At 41.1% G+C, this 18096-nt stretch overlaps 1 protein-coding gene across 1 annotated transcript in view; it reads left to right on the plus strand.

Annotated features, from left to right (window-relative positions):
• LOC139538288 (uncharacterized) overlaps positions 1 to 15912 on the plus strand; it is a 35576-nt gene extending 19664 nt beyond the window's left edge. Inside the window, exons 3-6 of the mRNA XM_071340139.1 lie at positions 4307 to 4363; positions 5406 to 5498; positions 5953 to 6138; positions 15213 to 15912. Coding sequence (XP_071196240.1) covers positions 4307 to 4363; positions 5406 to 5498; positions 5953 to 6138; positions 15213 to 15341 — 465 coding nt within the window. The 3' untranslated portion in view covers positions 15342 to 15912. The remainder of the gene's footprint in view (positions 1 to 4306; positions 4364 to 5405; positions 5499 to 5952; positions 6139 to 15212) is intronic.
• The last annotated feature ends 2184 nt before the right edge of the window (positions 15913 to 18096 follow it).

Below are 18096 nucleotides of genomic sequence, written 5' to 3' on the forward strand. Positions count from 1 at the left end.
GCTCATCCAGGGGCAGCACTCCTAGTGGCCGTGGACTTTAACGCAGGCAAACTTAAATCATTTTGACCTAATTTCTACCAGCATGTTACATGTGCAACCAGAGAGGAAAAAAACTAGAGACTTCCTTTACTCCGCACACAGAGACGCGTACAAAGCTCTCCCTCGCCCTCTATTTGGCAAATCTGACTATAAATACATCCTGCTGATTCCTACCTACAACAAAAACTAAAGCAGGAAGTATCAGTGACTCGCTCAATACGGAAGTGGTCAGATGACACAGATGCTAATCTACTGGACTGTTTTGCTAGCACAGACTGGAATATGTTCCGGGACTCATCCGATGACGTTGAGGAGTATACCACATCAGTCACCGCCTTCATCAATAAGGGCATCAATGACGTTGTCCCGAAAGTGACTACGTACATACCCCAACCAGAAGCCATGGATTACATGCAACATCCGCACTGAGCTAAAGGGTAGAGCTGCCGCTTTCAAGGAGTGGGACTCTAACCCGGATGCTTATAAGAAATCCCGCTATGCACTCAGATGAACCATCAATCAGGAAAACGTGAATACAGGACTAAGATTGAATCCTACTACACCGGCTCTGACGCACGTTGGATGTGGCAGGGCTTGGAAACTATTACGGACTACAAAGGAACGCTCAGCCACGAGCTGCCCAGTGACCGAGCCGACCAGACAAGCTAAATGACTTATATGCACACTTCAAGGCAAACAAAACTGAAGCATACTTGAGAGCACCAGCTGTTCCGGACAACTGTGTGATCACCGACTGTGTGATCACCGCTCGCCGTAGCCGATGTGAGTAAGACCTTTAAACAGGTCAACATTCACAAAGCCGCAGGGCCAGACAGATTACTAGGATGTGTACTCCGAGCATGTGCTAACCAACTGGCAAGGGTCTTCACTGATATTTTAAACCTCTCCCTGACCGAGTATGTAATACCTACATGTTTCAAGCAGACCACCATAGTCCCTGTGCCCAGGAACACCAAGGTAACCTGCCTAAATGACTACCGACCCGTAGCACTCATGTCTGTAGCCATGGTGCTTTGAAAGGCTGGTCATGGCTCACATCAACAGCATCAACAGCATCATCCCAGAAACCCTAGACCCACTCCAATTTGCATACCGCCCCAACAGATCGACATATGACGCTCCCTTTCCCACCTGGACTAAAAGAACACCTATGGGAGAATGCTGTTCTTTGACTACAGCTCAGCGTTCAACACCATAGTGCCCTCAAAGCTCATCACTAAGCTAAGGACCTTAGGAGTAAACACCCCCCTCTGCAACTGGATCCTGTTCTTCCTTACGGGACTTCCTGATGGGCCGCCTCCAGTTGGCAATTGTAGGCAACAACACATCTGCCACGCTGATCCTCAACACTGGGGCCCCTCAGGGATGCGTGCTTAGTCCCCTCCTGTACTCCCTGTTCACCCATGACTGCGTGGCCAAACACGTCTCCAACAAGCGCCGTTTGCCAACGACACAACGGTGGTAGGCCTGATCCCTAACAACGATTAGACAGCATATAGGGAGGACCTGGCAGTGTGGTGCCAGGACAACATCTTCTCCCTCAACGTGATCAAGACAAAGGAGTTGATCGTGGACTACAGGAAAAGGAGGGCCGAGCACACCCCCATTCTAATTGACGGGGCTGTAGTGGAGCAGGTTGAGAGTGTCCACCTCACCATCATGGTCCATCAACTATCATGGTTCAAACACACCAAGACAGTTGTGAAGAGGGCACGACAATGCCAATTCTCCCCCAGGAGACTGAAAAGATTTTGCATGGGTCCTCAGATCCTCCAAAAGTTATACAGCTGCACCATCGAGAGCATCCTGACTGGTTGTATCACCGCCTGCTATGGCAACTGCGCAGTCTCTGACCGCAAGGCGATACAGAAGGTAGTGTGTACGGCCCAGTACATCATGGGGCCAAGCTTCCTGCTATGCAGGACCTCTATACCAGGGGGTGTCAGAGGAAGGCCCTAAAAATTGCCTAATACTCCAGCCACCCTAGTCATAGACTGTTCTCTCTGCTACCGCACAGCAAGTGGTACCGGAGCACTACGTCTAGGTCCAAGAGGCTTCTTTACAGCTTCTCACGCCCAAGCCATAAGACTGCTGAACAGCTAATCAAATGGCTACCCGGACCATTTGTATTGGTATTTTTTTTACGCTGCTGCTATTCGCTATTTATTATCTATGCATAGTCACTTTACCCCTACCTACATGTCCATATTACCTCCATTACTTCAACTAACCTGTACCCCCGCACAATGACTTGGTATCGGTACCCCCTGTTTATAGCCTCGTTATTGTTATTTTATTGTTCCTCGTTTATTTTTTAGTTTAGTTTATTTTTTAAATATTTTTTTTAGCTCTTATTTTTCTTAAAACTAGATTGTTGGTTAAGGGCTTTTAAGTAAATATTTCAGTGTAAGGTTGTATTCGGCACATGACAAATAAAATGTTATTTTACTTGATGCATATTATGGATCTTGTGCCTGTACCATGGTGCCTTTACCATGATTGGAAACTATTAGGAACAATTAGAAACCTCGTTACTCTCCCTAAGACGTTTGGAGTGGACAGGCAGTCGTTGATGCAGAGAGAGAAGAATAAGATCAGGGTTGAAGGATATCAGGGATAGAAGACCTACAGGTGGTGGACAAAGATGCGAACAAATGAGGGACATGAATAGGACTATTGAGCAGTGGTGGAAAACAGTACCCAAATGTCATACTTGAGTAAAAGTATAGATTTTGTTATAGAAAAAGACTCAAGTAATAGTGAAAGTCACCCAGTAAAATACTACTTGAGTAAAAGTCTAAAACGATTTTGTTTTAAATGCACTTATGTATCAAAAGTAAATGTAATTGCTAAAATATACTTAAGTATCAAAAGTAATTTTAAATTCCTTACATTAGGGAAATCAGTCGGCACAATTATCTTGTTTTTTATTTATTTACAGATAGCCAGGGGCACACTCCAACACTCAGACATAATTTGCAAATGAAGCATTTGTGTTTAGTGAGTCCGCCAGATCAGAGGCAGTAGGGATGACCAGGGTTGTTCTCTTGATAAGTGTTTAAATTGGACCATTTCTGTCCTGCTAAGCATTCAAAAGTTATTTTGGGTGTCAGGGTAAATGTATGGAGTAAAAAGTACATTATCTGCTTTAGGAATGTAGTGAAGTCAAAATAAAAGTTGTCAAAAATAGAAAGTAAAGTACAGATACCCCCCAAAAACTCCTTAAAAGTAGTACTTGAAAGTATTTTTACTTATGTACTTTTCACCACTGCTATTGGGCGACTACTCATGCACCTTTGGGTTGGGCATTGTCATATTGTTGTCTTTCATCCAGGTAATTCAGTTTTTTTGTCTACCACCTGTACCTTTATAATACACAATAGAGAGGGATATTTTTAATTCTTTTCAGATAGGCTTTAGGAAGACAAGTTTAATTAATTAACAAGAATAACAGTACAGCAAATGTGAATCAGCTTTCAGATAATGAATTGAAGGTTGTGTGTGTTATAGACTTTGTTGCATGGCTTCTTATCCACAGAGGGCCAGTGTGGGTGCAGGTTTGTGTTCTAACCAAACAATAACACACCTGATTCAACTAATCATGTCTTGATTGAAGTCTGTGATTAGTTGATTTGTTGAGTCAGGTGTGTACTGGTTGGCAAGAACAAAAACCTAAGTCCACATTGATCTGTGTGGAAATGATTGGACCCCCACTGTTATAAGTGCTACTTTCATGATGAATAGTAATGATCTGTTTATTTTAATAACTTTAGGGGAGATTAATATAATCCCATTATAAATAAGAAATGTCAGTTTGTACGTTTTGAACATTTGGACATGAATTAAAATGTATTATTTAAGATGGGCTAATTTGGAACACCCATGGGCTTAAAGGGTACACTCAGTACCCACTAAGCCCAGTCCAGACTTTTCACATATTTTATCTAATATTTTTTTGTCTTATTAAAACATAACTTCACATGAGAGATTCATCTTTCATTTTATATTCACTTTTTTTACAAAATTAGGGCAGTATATGTTAGAAATGTCTATATTTAGATTTTGGTGGGCTTAATAGGTACACTTACCCTACCACTTCTTAGACTTTCTTTCAATGAGAATGACAGATCTATAACTCACATTTCTGTGTACATTTGGTCAGGTCACCCAAAAAGTTATATAATGCAGCTTTAAGTAAATGGGTTCCGTACTTGATTCTTACATCGTATGTTCTTGCTCTCAACAGCCATTGAACAACGCTGATTTTATAATTCCAGTGGAAATCGATGGAACAGTTCACCAGGTAAGCACGACTCTTGAGTTTAAATTCTTAGCCTTTGTCACACGTTCTCTCCTTCATAGCACCACAATGGAATAAGCAGTAAAGTTGCCCTGACCTCAAATACAATTCTATAATCTATTATTTGTGTTATCCATGCTATCTCCTCAGTTTTGAAAGTGTGCCATTAGCGTACCATTAGTTTAAAGTGGTTTCTTTTCTTTTTACCTTTTTCCTACCACTGTTTACTCACCGGTGCTATAGTGCTAGTACACTAGGCTAGCAACCTGACAGAGCTTTGGCCTTCTCTGTTGACGGGTCTCAGCAGCCGGCGTCTATTTCTGTGGGCTGACGAAACAAGGAAGTACTGACTGGCTTCTCAGAAATCACCGGGCTCATCAATCTCAGGCCCTGGAACAGATTCTGCCCAGCCCATTGGAGATCACATTGGAGATTGCAGTTTTGCTTAGTTTAAAGGCAAATTTTGTCCAGAAGACAGAAGAAAACACCTGTTTTATACCCCAGGCCTGGGTCTGTTTCAAGTAATCTAGGATAGGCTTGTTTAAGCAGGGAGAGCCTATTCGGGATGACTTGGTTCAGGAACAAGGCCGATAGCGTCATGCTCTTTCGAGGAATCGAGCAGAACTGGAATAAAAGTGATATATTGACAGGCATATCCTTCCATACACAGATAATAGGCTACACCTGATTTGACCATTCCACGTGGAAATGTAGGGTCATCTGCCATTTATGAAGTCTGATATGCTGTCAGAGGTGTTAACCTCTCTTTCAGTCTCTTTCAACGTCTCATTTTTATGTCCCAACCCATTAACCTCAATATCATCTGGCACCTCATAGCAGTAAACCTGGACAAGCAAGGCAAGGTGCAGCCAAAAGTCACAGATGAGAGGGCGTAGGCACAACTATTGCTCCAAAAAATTATTTAAGATCCTCTATTCAAAAAGTAGTTCAAAGCATTAACGTCTTGAGCAAAGAAAAAATACAGTCAACTTTTTGTAAATAATCGGAAGTGTTTCCCCATGTCTTGTGTTTTCTATTACTTCAGGTGTATGTGTTGAAGCGACCCCATGTGGATGAGTATCTCAGAAGAATGGGGGAGTTGTTTGAATGTGTTCTGTTCACTGCGAGTTTATCCAAGGTGAGATCCTGTTCACTGAATGCTGACTGACATAACTACATTAAAGGTTGAAAGGATCTAAGTCAACTACTAAGGCTTAAAGAGAAATTCAGGATTTAACAAGTTAAATGTTAGATGGTTCCTCATCCTGAAAGTAGTCTATGGGCAAGGAGAAACTGTAATCCATGGTTCTGTTTTCTTTAAACAGCCACTACAAATGTAAGCTAACTTAAGTCCATGCTATCTAACAATCAATGGAAGTGATGGGGGCATCTAAAATACTGAACGTTCCCTTTAAGAATGTGACACGTGTTTGACATGTTTTATTTACAATTCTTAGAAACTTTGCCCTGCCATTCTAATATCTTATTCATACACAATAACTTAATTTACATTTACATATGCATCACACACACACAGCTTTCTGTGAACTACCATCAGTGACAATGTTGTGTGTTTTTTCATTTTGTGCCAGTATGCCGATCCCGTCTCCGACCTGCTGGATAAATGGGGTACCTTCCGACACCGTCTTTTCCGGGAGTCCTGCGTTTTCCACCGAGGAAACTATGTGAAAGACCTGAGTCGTCTGGGCAGGGACCTCAACAAGGTCATCATTGTGGACAACTCTCCAGCCTCCTACATCTTCCACTCTGATAATGCTGTATGTCATTCATACTTCTTTCTACCAGTATACTATACTAAGCCCTCTATTCAATCAACTGCAGATAAATGAGAAACTGCACTGCAGGTTCACTCAGAAAATTGCCGTTGTATCAGAGGTGTTTAAGAGAAACTGACACTCTTAACTATTTTACAGAAATGAAACAAACAGATAATCATAGTATCGTCCCAAAATATAAAATGTGTAGTTTATGCTTCGAATGTACTTTATTAGAGGTTTTACAAATTGTTTCTATTTGACTCAAAATTCTATAACATATAGTCCAGCATGGTTGGCAGCATTATATGGATGCATTCAATGCATGATTAATTTAATTCAGCAATAAATCAATACAAAATAAATTGTTGATTCAACGTACAATTGTACGGCAACCAGCTGCAATAGGATTGTGAGTTTACTAAGCAAAAACGTTGTTGAGCAAACCCACAACAAAAAGTTTGTGTGAATTTTGTTGAGCAAACTCGTAATACTATTGCAGCTGGATGTTGAATCAACATATATTTTCTTACAGTGTAAGTAGTCTAATAAATATATCTATCAGGTTGTAAATCACAGCTCGTAAAATGTTTGCTGCCTCCAGACCTACTTAATTAGCAAGCTAGATGGCTTGATACCAGAGTTGTGAACTCGAGTCATATGACTTAAACTCGAAGCCTGACTCAAGTCACACATTAGATGGCTTGAGACGTGACTTGATATAAAATAACTTGAGACTTGACTTTGACTTGGAGCCTCAAGACTTGGGACCCGACTTTGACTTGAGACTAATGACTTGAAATTATCTGGCCAGGTTTTGCAACTTTTCGTCACCCAGTTGGTAGAGCATGGCATTTGCATTGCCAGGGTTGTGGGTTCGATTCCCACGGGGGACCAGTACGAAAACTTCGAGTTTGTACGAAAATGTAATGCCTGTCACTACTGTAAATTGCTCTGGATTAGAGCTTCTATTAAATTACAAATGTACATGTACATTTTGTGGCACAGAGGGAAAATCTCAATTGCATACACCTCACGTCCTTTCTCCTCACAAGTTTCAACGTTTATTTGCCATGTGCACAGAATACAACAGGTGTAAAACAGTACAGTGAAATTCTTACCTTGAGACCTCTTTCCCAACAATGCATTGATAAAATAATAATAGAAACTAGATGGTATTGTACAATTGATGGGACTTGCTTTAACCAATATTTTGGTGGTTGTGGTAAAAGTTTTAAAAGTTTCACTTTACTATTTAAAGCAAAGCAGATTTAAGTATGTATGTTTTTGGAAAATGTTATAGTTGTGGTAGTGTCTGCACTAGTAATGGTTATAGTTATAATAGACTGGTTATAGTTGGAAAAGTTAGAATAGCCTGAACATGTGAATGTTGGCTTTGGCTTGAACAGTACAAGAGTTACTGTTCATGAGTTACATTATGCTAATTAATGCACATTTATATAGTTATTAGTTAATACATTTGAAAGAATTTGAAGTTAGGATAGCATGAACCTGTGAAAGTTTATTTGGTTTTTCTAGCATGAACAGTTCAAGAGTTACAATTATTGTTGGTAGGTATTATATGCTAATTTATGCACATTTAAGTAGTTATAATTTATAGTGCAGACCAGAGTTAGTGAGAACCAGTGCTAGCTAGCAACGCCTAGGACCAGAGTTGGACCAGAGCTAGTGCACACCAGAGCAGTAGTTGTGGTTCAGTAGTTGTGGTAGGTGGTTGTGTTGTTTAGGTCATTAGTTGTGGTCAGTAGTTGTGTGGTTGTGGTCATTAGTTGTGTGGTCTGTTGTTGTTGTCAGTAATTATGTGGCTGTAGTCAGTAGTTGTGTGGTTGTGGTTAGAAGTGGTCGATCGTTTTGGTAAGTACAGTACATGTGTGGTTCAGTAGTTGTGGTAGGAGTTGTGGTCAGTAGTTTTAGTAAGTAGTTGTGTGGTTCATTAGTTTTGGGCAATAGTTATGTTGTTGTGTTCAGTAGTTTTGTGGTTATGGTCAGTACTTGTGGTTTAGCAGTTGTGGTTGTGTTTAGTAGCTGTGGTCAGTAGTGGTCAGCAGTTGTGGTCGGTAGTTTTGTGGTTGTGGTCAGTAATGGTCAGTAGTTTTGCTAAGTAGGTGTGTGGTTCAATGGCTGTGTTTAGTAACTACAGTTGGATGTACTGACAAATTCTCTAAAATGACTTTGGAGGCGGCTTATGGTAGAGAAATTAACATAATTCTCTTGCAACATCTCTATTTGATATTCCTGCAGTCAGCATGCCAATTGCAAGCTCACTCAAAACTTGAGACATCTGTGGCAGCACAAGGTGCACCTGTGTAATGATTATGCTGTTTAATCAGCTTCTTGGCAACGGATAAATGCTCACTAACAGGGATGTAAAACAAAATTTGAGAGAAATAAGCTTTTAGGGACATTTTTTGGGAGCTTTTACTTCAGATCATGAAAAATGGGACCAACACTTTACATGTTGTTTATATTTTTGTTCACTATAGTTTAAAAAGTATAAAAGATACAGTATCAAAATGTGTGTACAAGCACACTATTCCAGATCAATATGCACATTTTAAAGTTTGAATTATGTTTCTAGCTGAAACAGTCTAGGAGGAGTAGCGTCCATAATAATAATAATAATAATAATACGATTTAGAATGGGACGTTTGCTTCGCAAGTTTCATTTAAATAGAATAATCAAATCTAATCAAATTGTATGTCACATGCACCGAATACAACAGGTGTAGACCTTACCGTGAAATGCTTACTTAAAAGCCCTTAACCAACAATGTAGTTCAAGAAATAGAGTTAAGAAAAGATTAACTAAATAAGCTAAAGTAAAAAATAAAATAACAATAACGAGGCTATATACTGGGGGTACTGGTAGAGAATCCAGGTGGCCATTTGATTAATTGTTCAGCAGTCTTATGGTTTGGGGGTAGAAGCTGTTAAGGAGCCTTTTGGACCTAGACTTGGCGCTCCGGTACCGCTTGCCGTGCAGTAGCAGAGAGAACAGTCTATGACTTAGGTGATTGGAGTCTCTGACACCGCCTAGTATATAGGTCCTGGATGGCAGGAAGCTTGGCCCCAGTGATGTACTGGGCCGTATGCACTACCCTCTTTAGAGCCTTACCGTCGGATGCCAAGAAGTTGCCATACTAGGCGGTGATGCAACCGGTCAGGATGCTCTTGATGGTGCAGCTGTAGAACCTTTTGAGGATCTGGGGATCCATGCCAAATCAAGTCTCCTGAGGGGGTAAAATGTGTTGTGGTGCTCTCTTCACGACTGTCTTGGTGTGTTTGGACCATGATAGTTTGTTGGTGATGTGGACACAAAGGAACTTGAAACTCTCGACCTGCTCCACTGCAGCCCCGTCGATGTTAATGGGGGCCTGTTCAGCCCTCCTTTACCTGTAGTCCACGATCATCTCCTTTGTCTTGCTCACATTGAGGGAGAGGTTGTTGTCCTGGCACCACACTGCCAGGTCTCTGACTTTCTCCCTATAGGCTGTCTCATCGTTGTTGTGTCGTCAGCAAACCTAATGATGGTGTTGGAGTCGTGCTTGTCCACACAGTTGCAGAGGGCGGTGTATAGTCCCAGGGACCTTAGCTTAGTGATGAGCTTTGTGGGCACTATGTTGTTGAACGCTGAGCTGTAGTCAATGAACAGCATTCCCACTTGGGTGTTATTTTTGTCCAGGTGGGAAAGGGCAGTGTGGAGTGCGATTGAGATTGCATCATCTGTGAATCTGTTGGGGCGTTATGCGAATTGGAGTGGGTCTGGGGTTTCCATGATGATGGTGTTGATGTGAGCTATGACCAGCCTTTCAAAGCATTTCATGGTTACCGATGTGAGTGCTATGGGACAGTAGTCATTTAGGCAGGTTACCTTGGTGTTCTTGGGCACAGGGACTATGGTGGTCTGCTTGAAACATGTAGGTATTACAGACTCGGTCAGGAAGAGGTTGCAAATGTTTTGGTAATCCGTCTGGCCCCGCGACCTTGTGAATGTTGACCTGTTTTAAAGACACTTGCTCACATTGGCTACGGAGAGTGTGATCACGCAAGTCCTGCCACATCCGAAGAGCGTCAGAGTCAGTGTAGAAGGATAATAAAACATTTAATTAAAATAAAAACCACAAGTGAGGTGGGTTAGAATCACGGAAATGCAAGTACTGTGTATACAGGTCAATGCCAGTACCTTATTAAATGTGCAGGGATACTGGAGTGGTTGAGGGCCGTTTCATACATAAAACATGACTGGTAGTAGAAATATATAAATACTTATGGTACTATACTAATGGTAATATATACATGTAAACAGGAGTAATAGTTACCAGTAGCAGGATAAATAGATAAATACTAATGGCAATGAATAATCAATCGAAAGCAGTGTAATGGAGTCACTCGATAGGCTGTGGGAGAGGGAGAGCAGTAGTTGGGTGGGTGGGACTTCTGGCTTTCTCCTCCCTCTCAAAGAAGGTGAGAGGACACGAGGAGTGTGCAGTTGAGATTCCCCCACGCAGCATCGCCCTTTCAAAAAACGTACAACAGATTGGCTAGCGAAACCAACACTCAACCCTCTGAATGGACCATCAAACTGTCAATCAACACAGGTCGGGTGAGCTACTGAACATATTGCTGAATTGCTGTACAGCTATACAGCTATATGATCACGTGCAGCACAAAAGTCAAATTGTAGGGAGGGAGGAATTATGTGGCGATCAAGAATTTTAACTGCTTACTTTGCAAGCTCACCAGCAATTGGGCATCAAGCAACAATTGCTAGCATAGGCCTAATGGTATTTTGGTATGTCAAAATTGCTTGGAATTAGTAATTTACTTATGAAACTTGCATTTGGTGTTTGTTGTTAAAATTAATTATTACTGTGGCGAAGACGCACCAAAGGCTTTTATTTCCACTTGCGCACTCAAAATTCTCGCCAGTGGAGAGTGCTTTGTTCTCTTTTTTAAATGTTTGCTGCTGCTTTCACATGTTTAAATGTGGTAAATCTATATTCTGTCTAATCTGACAATAATTGCTAGCATTTAATCATTCCATCCCTGTCCCATTTATTGCAACGCTTAGACATGTGTTTCATTGATTGAGGTACGGGTTTGTTCGTACATCACTTGGACAGGAAGAAAGAACTCTCCAGGAAAAAGAAAGGCAGAAGTGCATGTTTCATGATTAACTATTCAAGGTGTGATTGTGGTTATGTACAGGAACTCAAGTCATTTTGTTCTCCCGATTTGGAATACCTCACCATCAAATGCCGTCTGCATTACCTACCGAGAGAATTCTCTTCGGTCATCGTCACAGCCGTTCAACAGCCCTCAAGCAGACGCCGCTACGGCTCTCAAGGAACTGCACTGGACTTTGTGCAAACTGGAAACCGCATATCCTGAAGCTGCATTTATTGTAGCTGGGGACTTTAATAAAGCAATTCTGAGGAAAACGTTACAGAAGTTTTATCAACACATCTCCAGCTCTACTAACTCATCAAGAACTCTTGACCATTGCTCCTCCCCCTTCCGGGATAGCTTCAAGGCCCTCCCTTCGTAAAATCAGATCCCTCCTCCATTCTGCTCTTCCCATCCTATAGGCAGACACTTAAACAGGAAGTACCTGTGGTAAGGACTGTTCAACGTTGGTCTGACCAATCGGAATCTATGCTTCAAGATTGTTTTGATCACGCAGACTGGGATATGTTCCGTTTTGCCTCTGAGAAGAGCATTGGCGTATACACTGACTCAGTAATGGAGTTCATCAGGGAGTGCGTAGAGGATGTTGTTCCCACTGTGACAATTAGAACATATCCAAACAAAAAAACATGGATAGATGGCAGCTTTTGCTGAAAGCGCATACCATCGCGTTTAACCATGGAAAGGTGACTGGGAACATGGACGAGTATAAACAGTCTATCTATGCTCTCCATAAGGCAATCAAACAGGCAAACTTCAGTACAGAGACAAAGTGGAGTTGCAATTCAACGACTCAGACATGAGAGGTATATGGCAGGGACTCCAGACAATCATGGATTATAAAATGAAAACCAGCCACGTCACGGACACCAACGCCTTGCTCCTGGACAAGCTAAACACCTTCTTTGCCCGCATTAAGTGCTGCCGACGTGGGCCACCACCCGCGTCGTTCTCTGTGGCTGACGTGAGTAAGACATATTAAGTGTGTTAACCCTTGCAAGGCTGGCGGCTCAGACAGCATCCCAAGCCGCGTACAGACCAGCTGGCTGGAGTGTCTTCGTACATATTCAATCTTTCTCTATCCCATTCTGTTATCCCCACTTGCTTCAAGATGTCCACTGTTGTTCCTATCCCCAAGAAAGTGACGGTAATTGAACTAAATGGCTATTTCCCTGTAGCACTCACTTCTGTCATCATGAAGTACTTTGAGAAAGGGCTAGGTCCATGGATGACGCAATTTCCATTGCACTGCACATTACCTTATCCAATCTAGACCAGAGAAATACCTATAATAAAATGCTGTTCATCGCCAACAGCTCAGCCTCAAACACCATAGTGACCTTCAAGTTTATCACTAAACTCGGGGCCCTGACTCTGAACCACACCCTGTGCAAGTGGGGCCTGGACTTCCTGATGGGCCGACCTCAGGTGGCGAAGGTAGGCAACAACACCTTCGTTACGCTGATCCTCAACACAGGAGCCAAACAAGGGTAACCTCTCCCTCAATGTCAACAAAATGAAAGAACTGATTGTGGACTTCAGGAGACAGCAGAGAGAGCAGTGGAGGGTGAAAAGCTTAAAGTTTCTCGGCGTGCACATCAATGACAATCTGAAATTGTCCATCCACACAGTCAGTGTGGCAACCTCAGGAGGCTGAAGAAATTTGGCTTGGCCCCTAAGACCCTCACAAACCTCTACAGCTGCACCATTGAGAGCATCCTGTCGGGCTGTATCACCACCTGGTACGGCATGGCGCCGGAGAAGATGGCTGACGTTTTACGTGCACTTAACCAACTGTGTGTTTTGTTCGTTTTTTTGCGTTGTTTGTTGCTGATACCGTCTCTTATGACCGAAAATATCTCCTGGACATCAGAACAGCGATTACTCACCACGAACTGGCAGAAGCTTTTTTTTCCTTTAACAAGTCCGACGAGCCCAACGTGAAGGACATACTGCTTTCCCGGGAACAGGCCCAAATCCCTGTCTTTTGCATGAAGAGAGTTCGGCTGCCTTCTGAGAATTCTTAGGCGATCGAATAAACCCCCACTGCCTCCGTTCTACTAGCTAACATGCATTCATTGGAAAATAAAATTGACGACCTACAAGGAAGATTAAACTACCAACGGAACTTTAAAAATGGTAATGTCTTAGAGTCGTGGCTGAACAACAACATTATCAACAACTGGCTGGTAAAACGATGTATCGGCAGGATAGACCAGCGGCGTCTGGTAAGACAACGGGCGGCGGACTATGTATATTTGTAAACAACAGCTGGTGCATGATATCTAAGGACGTCTCGAGGTTTTGCTCACCTGAGGTTGAGTATATCATTATAAGCTTTAGACTACACTATCTACTTAGAGAGTTTTCATATGTATTTTTCGTAGCTGTCTACATACCACCGCAGACCGATGAGTGTGGTCTTAGTGCCAGCAATGAGCTGTATTCTGCCCAGGAATTCTCGAGGTTTTGCTCACCTGAGGTTGAGTATATCATTATAAGCTTTAGACTACACTATCTACTTAGAGAGTTTTCATATGTATTTTTCGTAGCTGTCTACATACCACCGCAGACCGATGAGTGCGGCCTTAGAGCCAGCAATGAGCTGTAATCTGCCGTAAGCAAACAGGAAAACGCTCATCCAGAGGCGGCGCTCCTAGTGGCACCTTGACTTCAACAGACCATTTAAATGTCTGTAAGCGTTCATTCCCCCCCAAAAAAATCTTCATTCACCCAGTAATGTTGATTTATCTTGCTTTGTTAAAATATAAAAAGTCTAAAACAGTTGATTTGTCGACAACAGACTAATTTAATCAAGTAGTTAACCAAGTTAGCATTTCATTTTATTTTGACTGTATGCTGCTGTAACCTGATCTCATAGCATTTTGTATTATTCTCTAAGTAAATCTGAGACACTCCATTTGTTATGAAATGTTATGTTTCATATGGTATGTATTCATTTGTGGATGTCCATCATCCATTTCACATGATCTGTTAGAAATTACAATTCGTATGATATGTTACGAATTCCAATTTGTTGTTGCTAACGTTAGCTTGGAGGCTAATGTTAATGTTAGCTAGGTGCCTAATATTAGCCAGACTATAGGTTAGAGTTAAGGTTAGGTCTAGTCTATGAGATCAGGCTGGCACATGGATTGTCCAGCAAGCAGTAATTCTGAATATTGTTGTTTTTACCCTGGTGCACCATGCATTTGTATTTATTAGGGATCCCCATTAGCTGCTGCCAAGGCAACAGCTACTCGTCCTGGGGTCCAAACACATTAGGGCACATACATCACACATAAAACAGTACATCATATAACATTATTACACCATGACATATCTACAATACAAAATGTATAATAACACCATACAACAATATTACAATGTATGTGTGTGTAGAATGCGTGTGCTAGCGATTGTGTGCGAATGCGTGTCTGTATATAACTTATCTTCTCTCTGCACCAAAATAATGTCTGTGGCTTCCATAGTTATGTCATTTTGGTGCTTATATAGGTAAAGAATTTGCTCCAATGGAGAAATGTGAGATGGGTGTAAATGAACCGAACAGCATGCACCCTCTCGACCCATACTTTCTGGTGGGGATGTAGTGCTTTCGTGGATTGTCTAACGTCAATAAAAATGTATTTTCAATATATTCCTCTATGACCTATTCATAATAATGTGGATTTTTACATTCTTAGGAATAGGTCAACTTTTTAATTTATGATCTAGTTTCATTTCCGCATATACCATTACTAAATGTAAATAAAGGGTATTCGATATAACTAAATCACTGGTTCACATAGATTTGTGTCATGATGTCTAAACCTGACTTTGTTTATGACTTCACCTCTCCACACACTCAGGTTCCTGTAGCATCCTGGTTTGACGACATGGCTGACACAGAGCTACTAGATCTCATCCCGTTCTCCGAGAGACTAAGCAAAGTGGACGATGTCTACGATATGCTCAAGCAGCAGAGGACTGCAAGCTAGTGTGTAATCAAACACCGGCTGCAACTTTTCACCACGGGGGTCATGGAGGAGGCTGGTGGTTAACAAGCTTCAAGTTTCTTCCCACTAGAAGGACCGGCTAGTGTCTCTCGGTCGTCGTCACCCAGCGAATTCCATTCACACACAACGTCATAGAGGCCACTCAGTTTGGCACAGAGACAGAACTGGGTGGAACTACTTTATGACAAACATCGAAAAGAGTGTTATGAGTAATTTTTTCACTTTTGATGCAGTAATCCCCTCATGGTTACGACTTTTCCTCCTGAAGAAAAGGTTAAATAAAGCCCTTTTTCGTGGGACGGTGATCAATTAAGCAGGCAATAAAGTCCTTTTTGCAAAGCAATTGGCGAATACGATATGAAATACTGAGGGTGTTTATCTTGAGATCAAGATAACTCAATCCAATCGGTTAAAGACTGTTTCGAAAAATGCCCTACTGTACCGCAAGTATATTGTTTTTGAATTTTAATCATTTTTCCTTACCCGAACATTACTGTATATCGAGTGTTTTCAACATTCAATGCCATTTTAGGAAATTATTCACTACACCATGCACACTTGTGATTGTGTCAAGGATGTACGATTATCAACAAGGATACACTATGTAGCAACACAGCAAATCATCGTATTTTGAACATTGGAAAAGCTGTCACATGCACGTTGGTGTATGTGTTTGTATTTTTATTCCATGTCAGCTGATTTAAGATCAGATTTGAAAAAGATACAGCAATAATGTTCACCTTAGTGAAATAGTCAGCATTTGATATTAACTGTAACAGCAATTCATTATATCTAGTTATGTTCTTTTCATCATTAATCAAGTTGAAAAAAAACTGGAATCACATCAGTTATGATGTGACATATGATGTGACACATTATGATGACATATTTAACCATTATATCAGGTAAGTGTTTATGCCCGTTTTAAATGTATTACACACACAGAATGCCTTATTCATGATTTGCCAATCATTCACTTAAAGTAACTGCCCAAAGAATTTCACTTTTAAAAGTTAATATTCTGTAAACTCATATCCAAATTAATGCTGTTGGCTTGTCTTATACTCGTATTTGTGGCCAAAGCATAAATTGGAGAAAAGAAAAATACTTTTAAAACCCACCTCAAATTTATGTCTCAAACAGAACATTTAAAAAATGCTTGCGATTTCCTTATAGAACATAATATCATCTCCCCGAGGAGGGTGAGCAGAGCAATCAGCGGTCTAGAGGAGGATGAGCTGGCCAGTCAGCGGTCTACTTGAATTAATATTTTGAATGACGATATACGCCCACACCATTCTGTTGGTGGGGTACGCCCATACCATTCCAACACAGAAAAGCTGCTTTTTAACATACTTAATTAAAACATTTTTGGAAGGAATACTATTTCACTTATATTGTAAGTAATTATAGGTCATATTTCATAGAAATCTGGAAACACTGGGCAGTTACTTTAAATGAGTACATTATCAAGTGAGGCTCGAATTGCCTTGGTCTTCACTAGTTACCACAGCCACAAAGTCATTAACCCACCTATTTCTAAAATGTATTTTCTTAAAATGTTTTTAAACCTAACCCTAAACCAAACCTCAACCAAATTGCTTACCAAAAGCCTAACCCTAACTTTAAATGACTAAAAAAGCTATTGTTAGTTTTCATAGATTTTTACGATATAGCCTATTTTTACTTTGTGACTGTTGCAACTAGTGAAAATAATAGTTTTTCCTCATCAATCTACACACAATACCGCACAATGACAAAGTGAAAACTGTTTTATTCGTATTTTTTGCAAATGTATAAAAAAAAAAAAAAAAACATACCTTATTTACATAAGTATTCAGACCCTTTGCTAAGCATGGTGGTGTCAGCATCATGCTGTGGGGATGTTTTTCAGCGGCAGGGACTGGGAGACTAGTCAGGATCGAGGGAAAGATGAACAGAGCAAAATACAGAGATCCTTGATGAAAACCTGCTCCAGAGCGCTCAAGACCTCAGACTGGGGCGAAGGTTCACCTTCCAACAGGACAAAGACCCGAAGCACAAAGCCAAGACAACGAAGGTGTGGCTTCAGGACAAGTCTCTGAATGTCCTTGAGTGGCCTAGCCAGAGCCCGCACTTGAACCCGATCAAACATCTCTGGACTGACCTGAAAATAGCTGTGCAGCAATGCTCCCTGACATAGCCTGACATAGCTTGAGAGGATCTACAGAGAAGAATGGGAGAAACTCCCTAAATACAGGTGTACCAAGTTTGTAGAGTCATACCCAAGAAGACTCAAGGCTGTAATTGCAGCCAAATATGCTTCAACAAAGTACTGAGTAAAGAGTCTGAATACTAATGTCAATTTGATATTTCAGTTTAGAATTTTTTATAAATGTGCTAACATTTATAAAAACCTGTTTTTGCTTTATCATAATGGGGTACTGTGTGTATATTGATGAGGCAAAAAAAAAAGATTTAAATCGATTTTAGAAGGCTGTAACAAAACAAAATGTGGAAAAAGTCAAGGGGTCTGAATACTTTCCGAATGCTCTGTATATTATCAGCTCTATTCATTGTATTTCTATCTGCAATATTCATAATTCCACATCCCAGAATACACAACCCTGAATACAGATAGGCAATGGCCTACCTGTGTGACCGGAGTAGTTGGACAGAATGACAATAGACTGATGGGTCTTTCAGCCCTAATATCTGATGGTTAGAACTACAAGTGCCAATATGGATTTGGTGAGAA

The sequence above is a fragment of the Salvelinus alpinus genome, chromosome 14, assembly GCF_045679555.1.
Source record: "Salvelinus alpinus chromosome 14, SLU_Salpinus.1, whole genome shotgun sequence".
In the NCBI taxonomy this organism is placed as follows: Eukaryota; Metazoa; Chordata; class Actinopteri; order Salmoniformes; family Salmonidae; genus Salvelinus; species Salvelinus alpinus.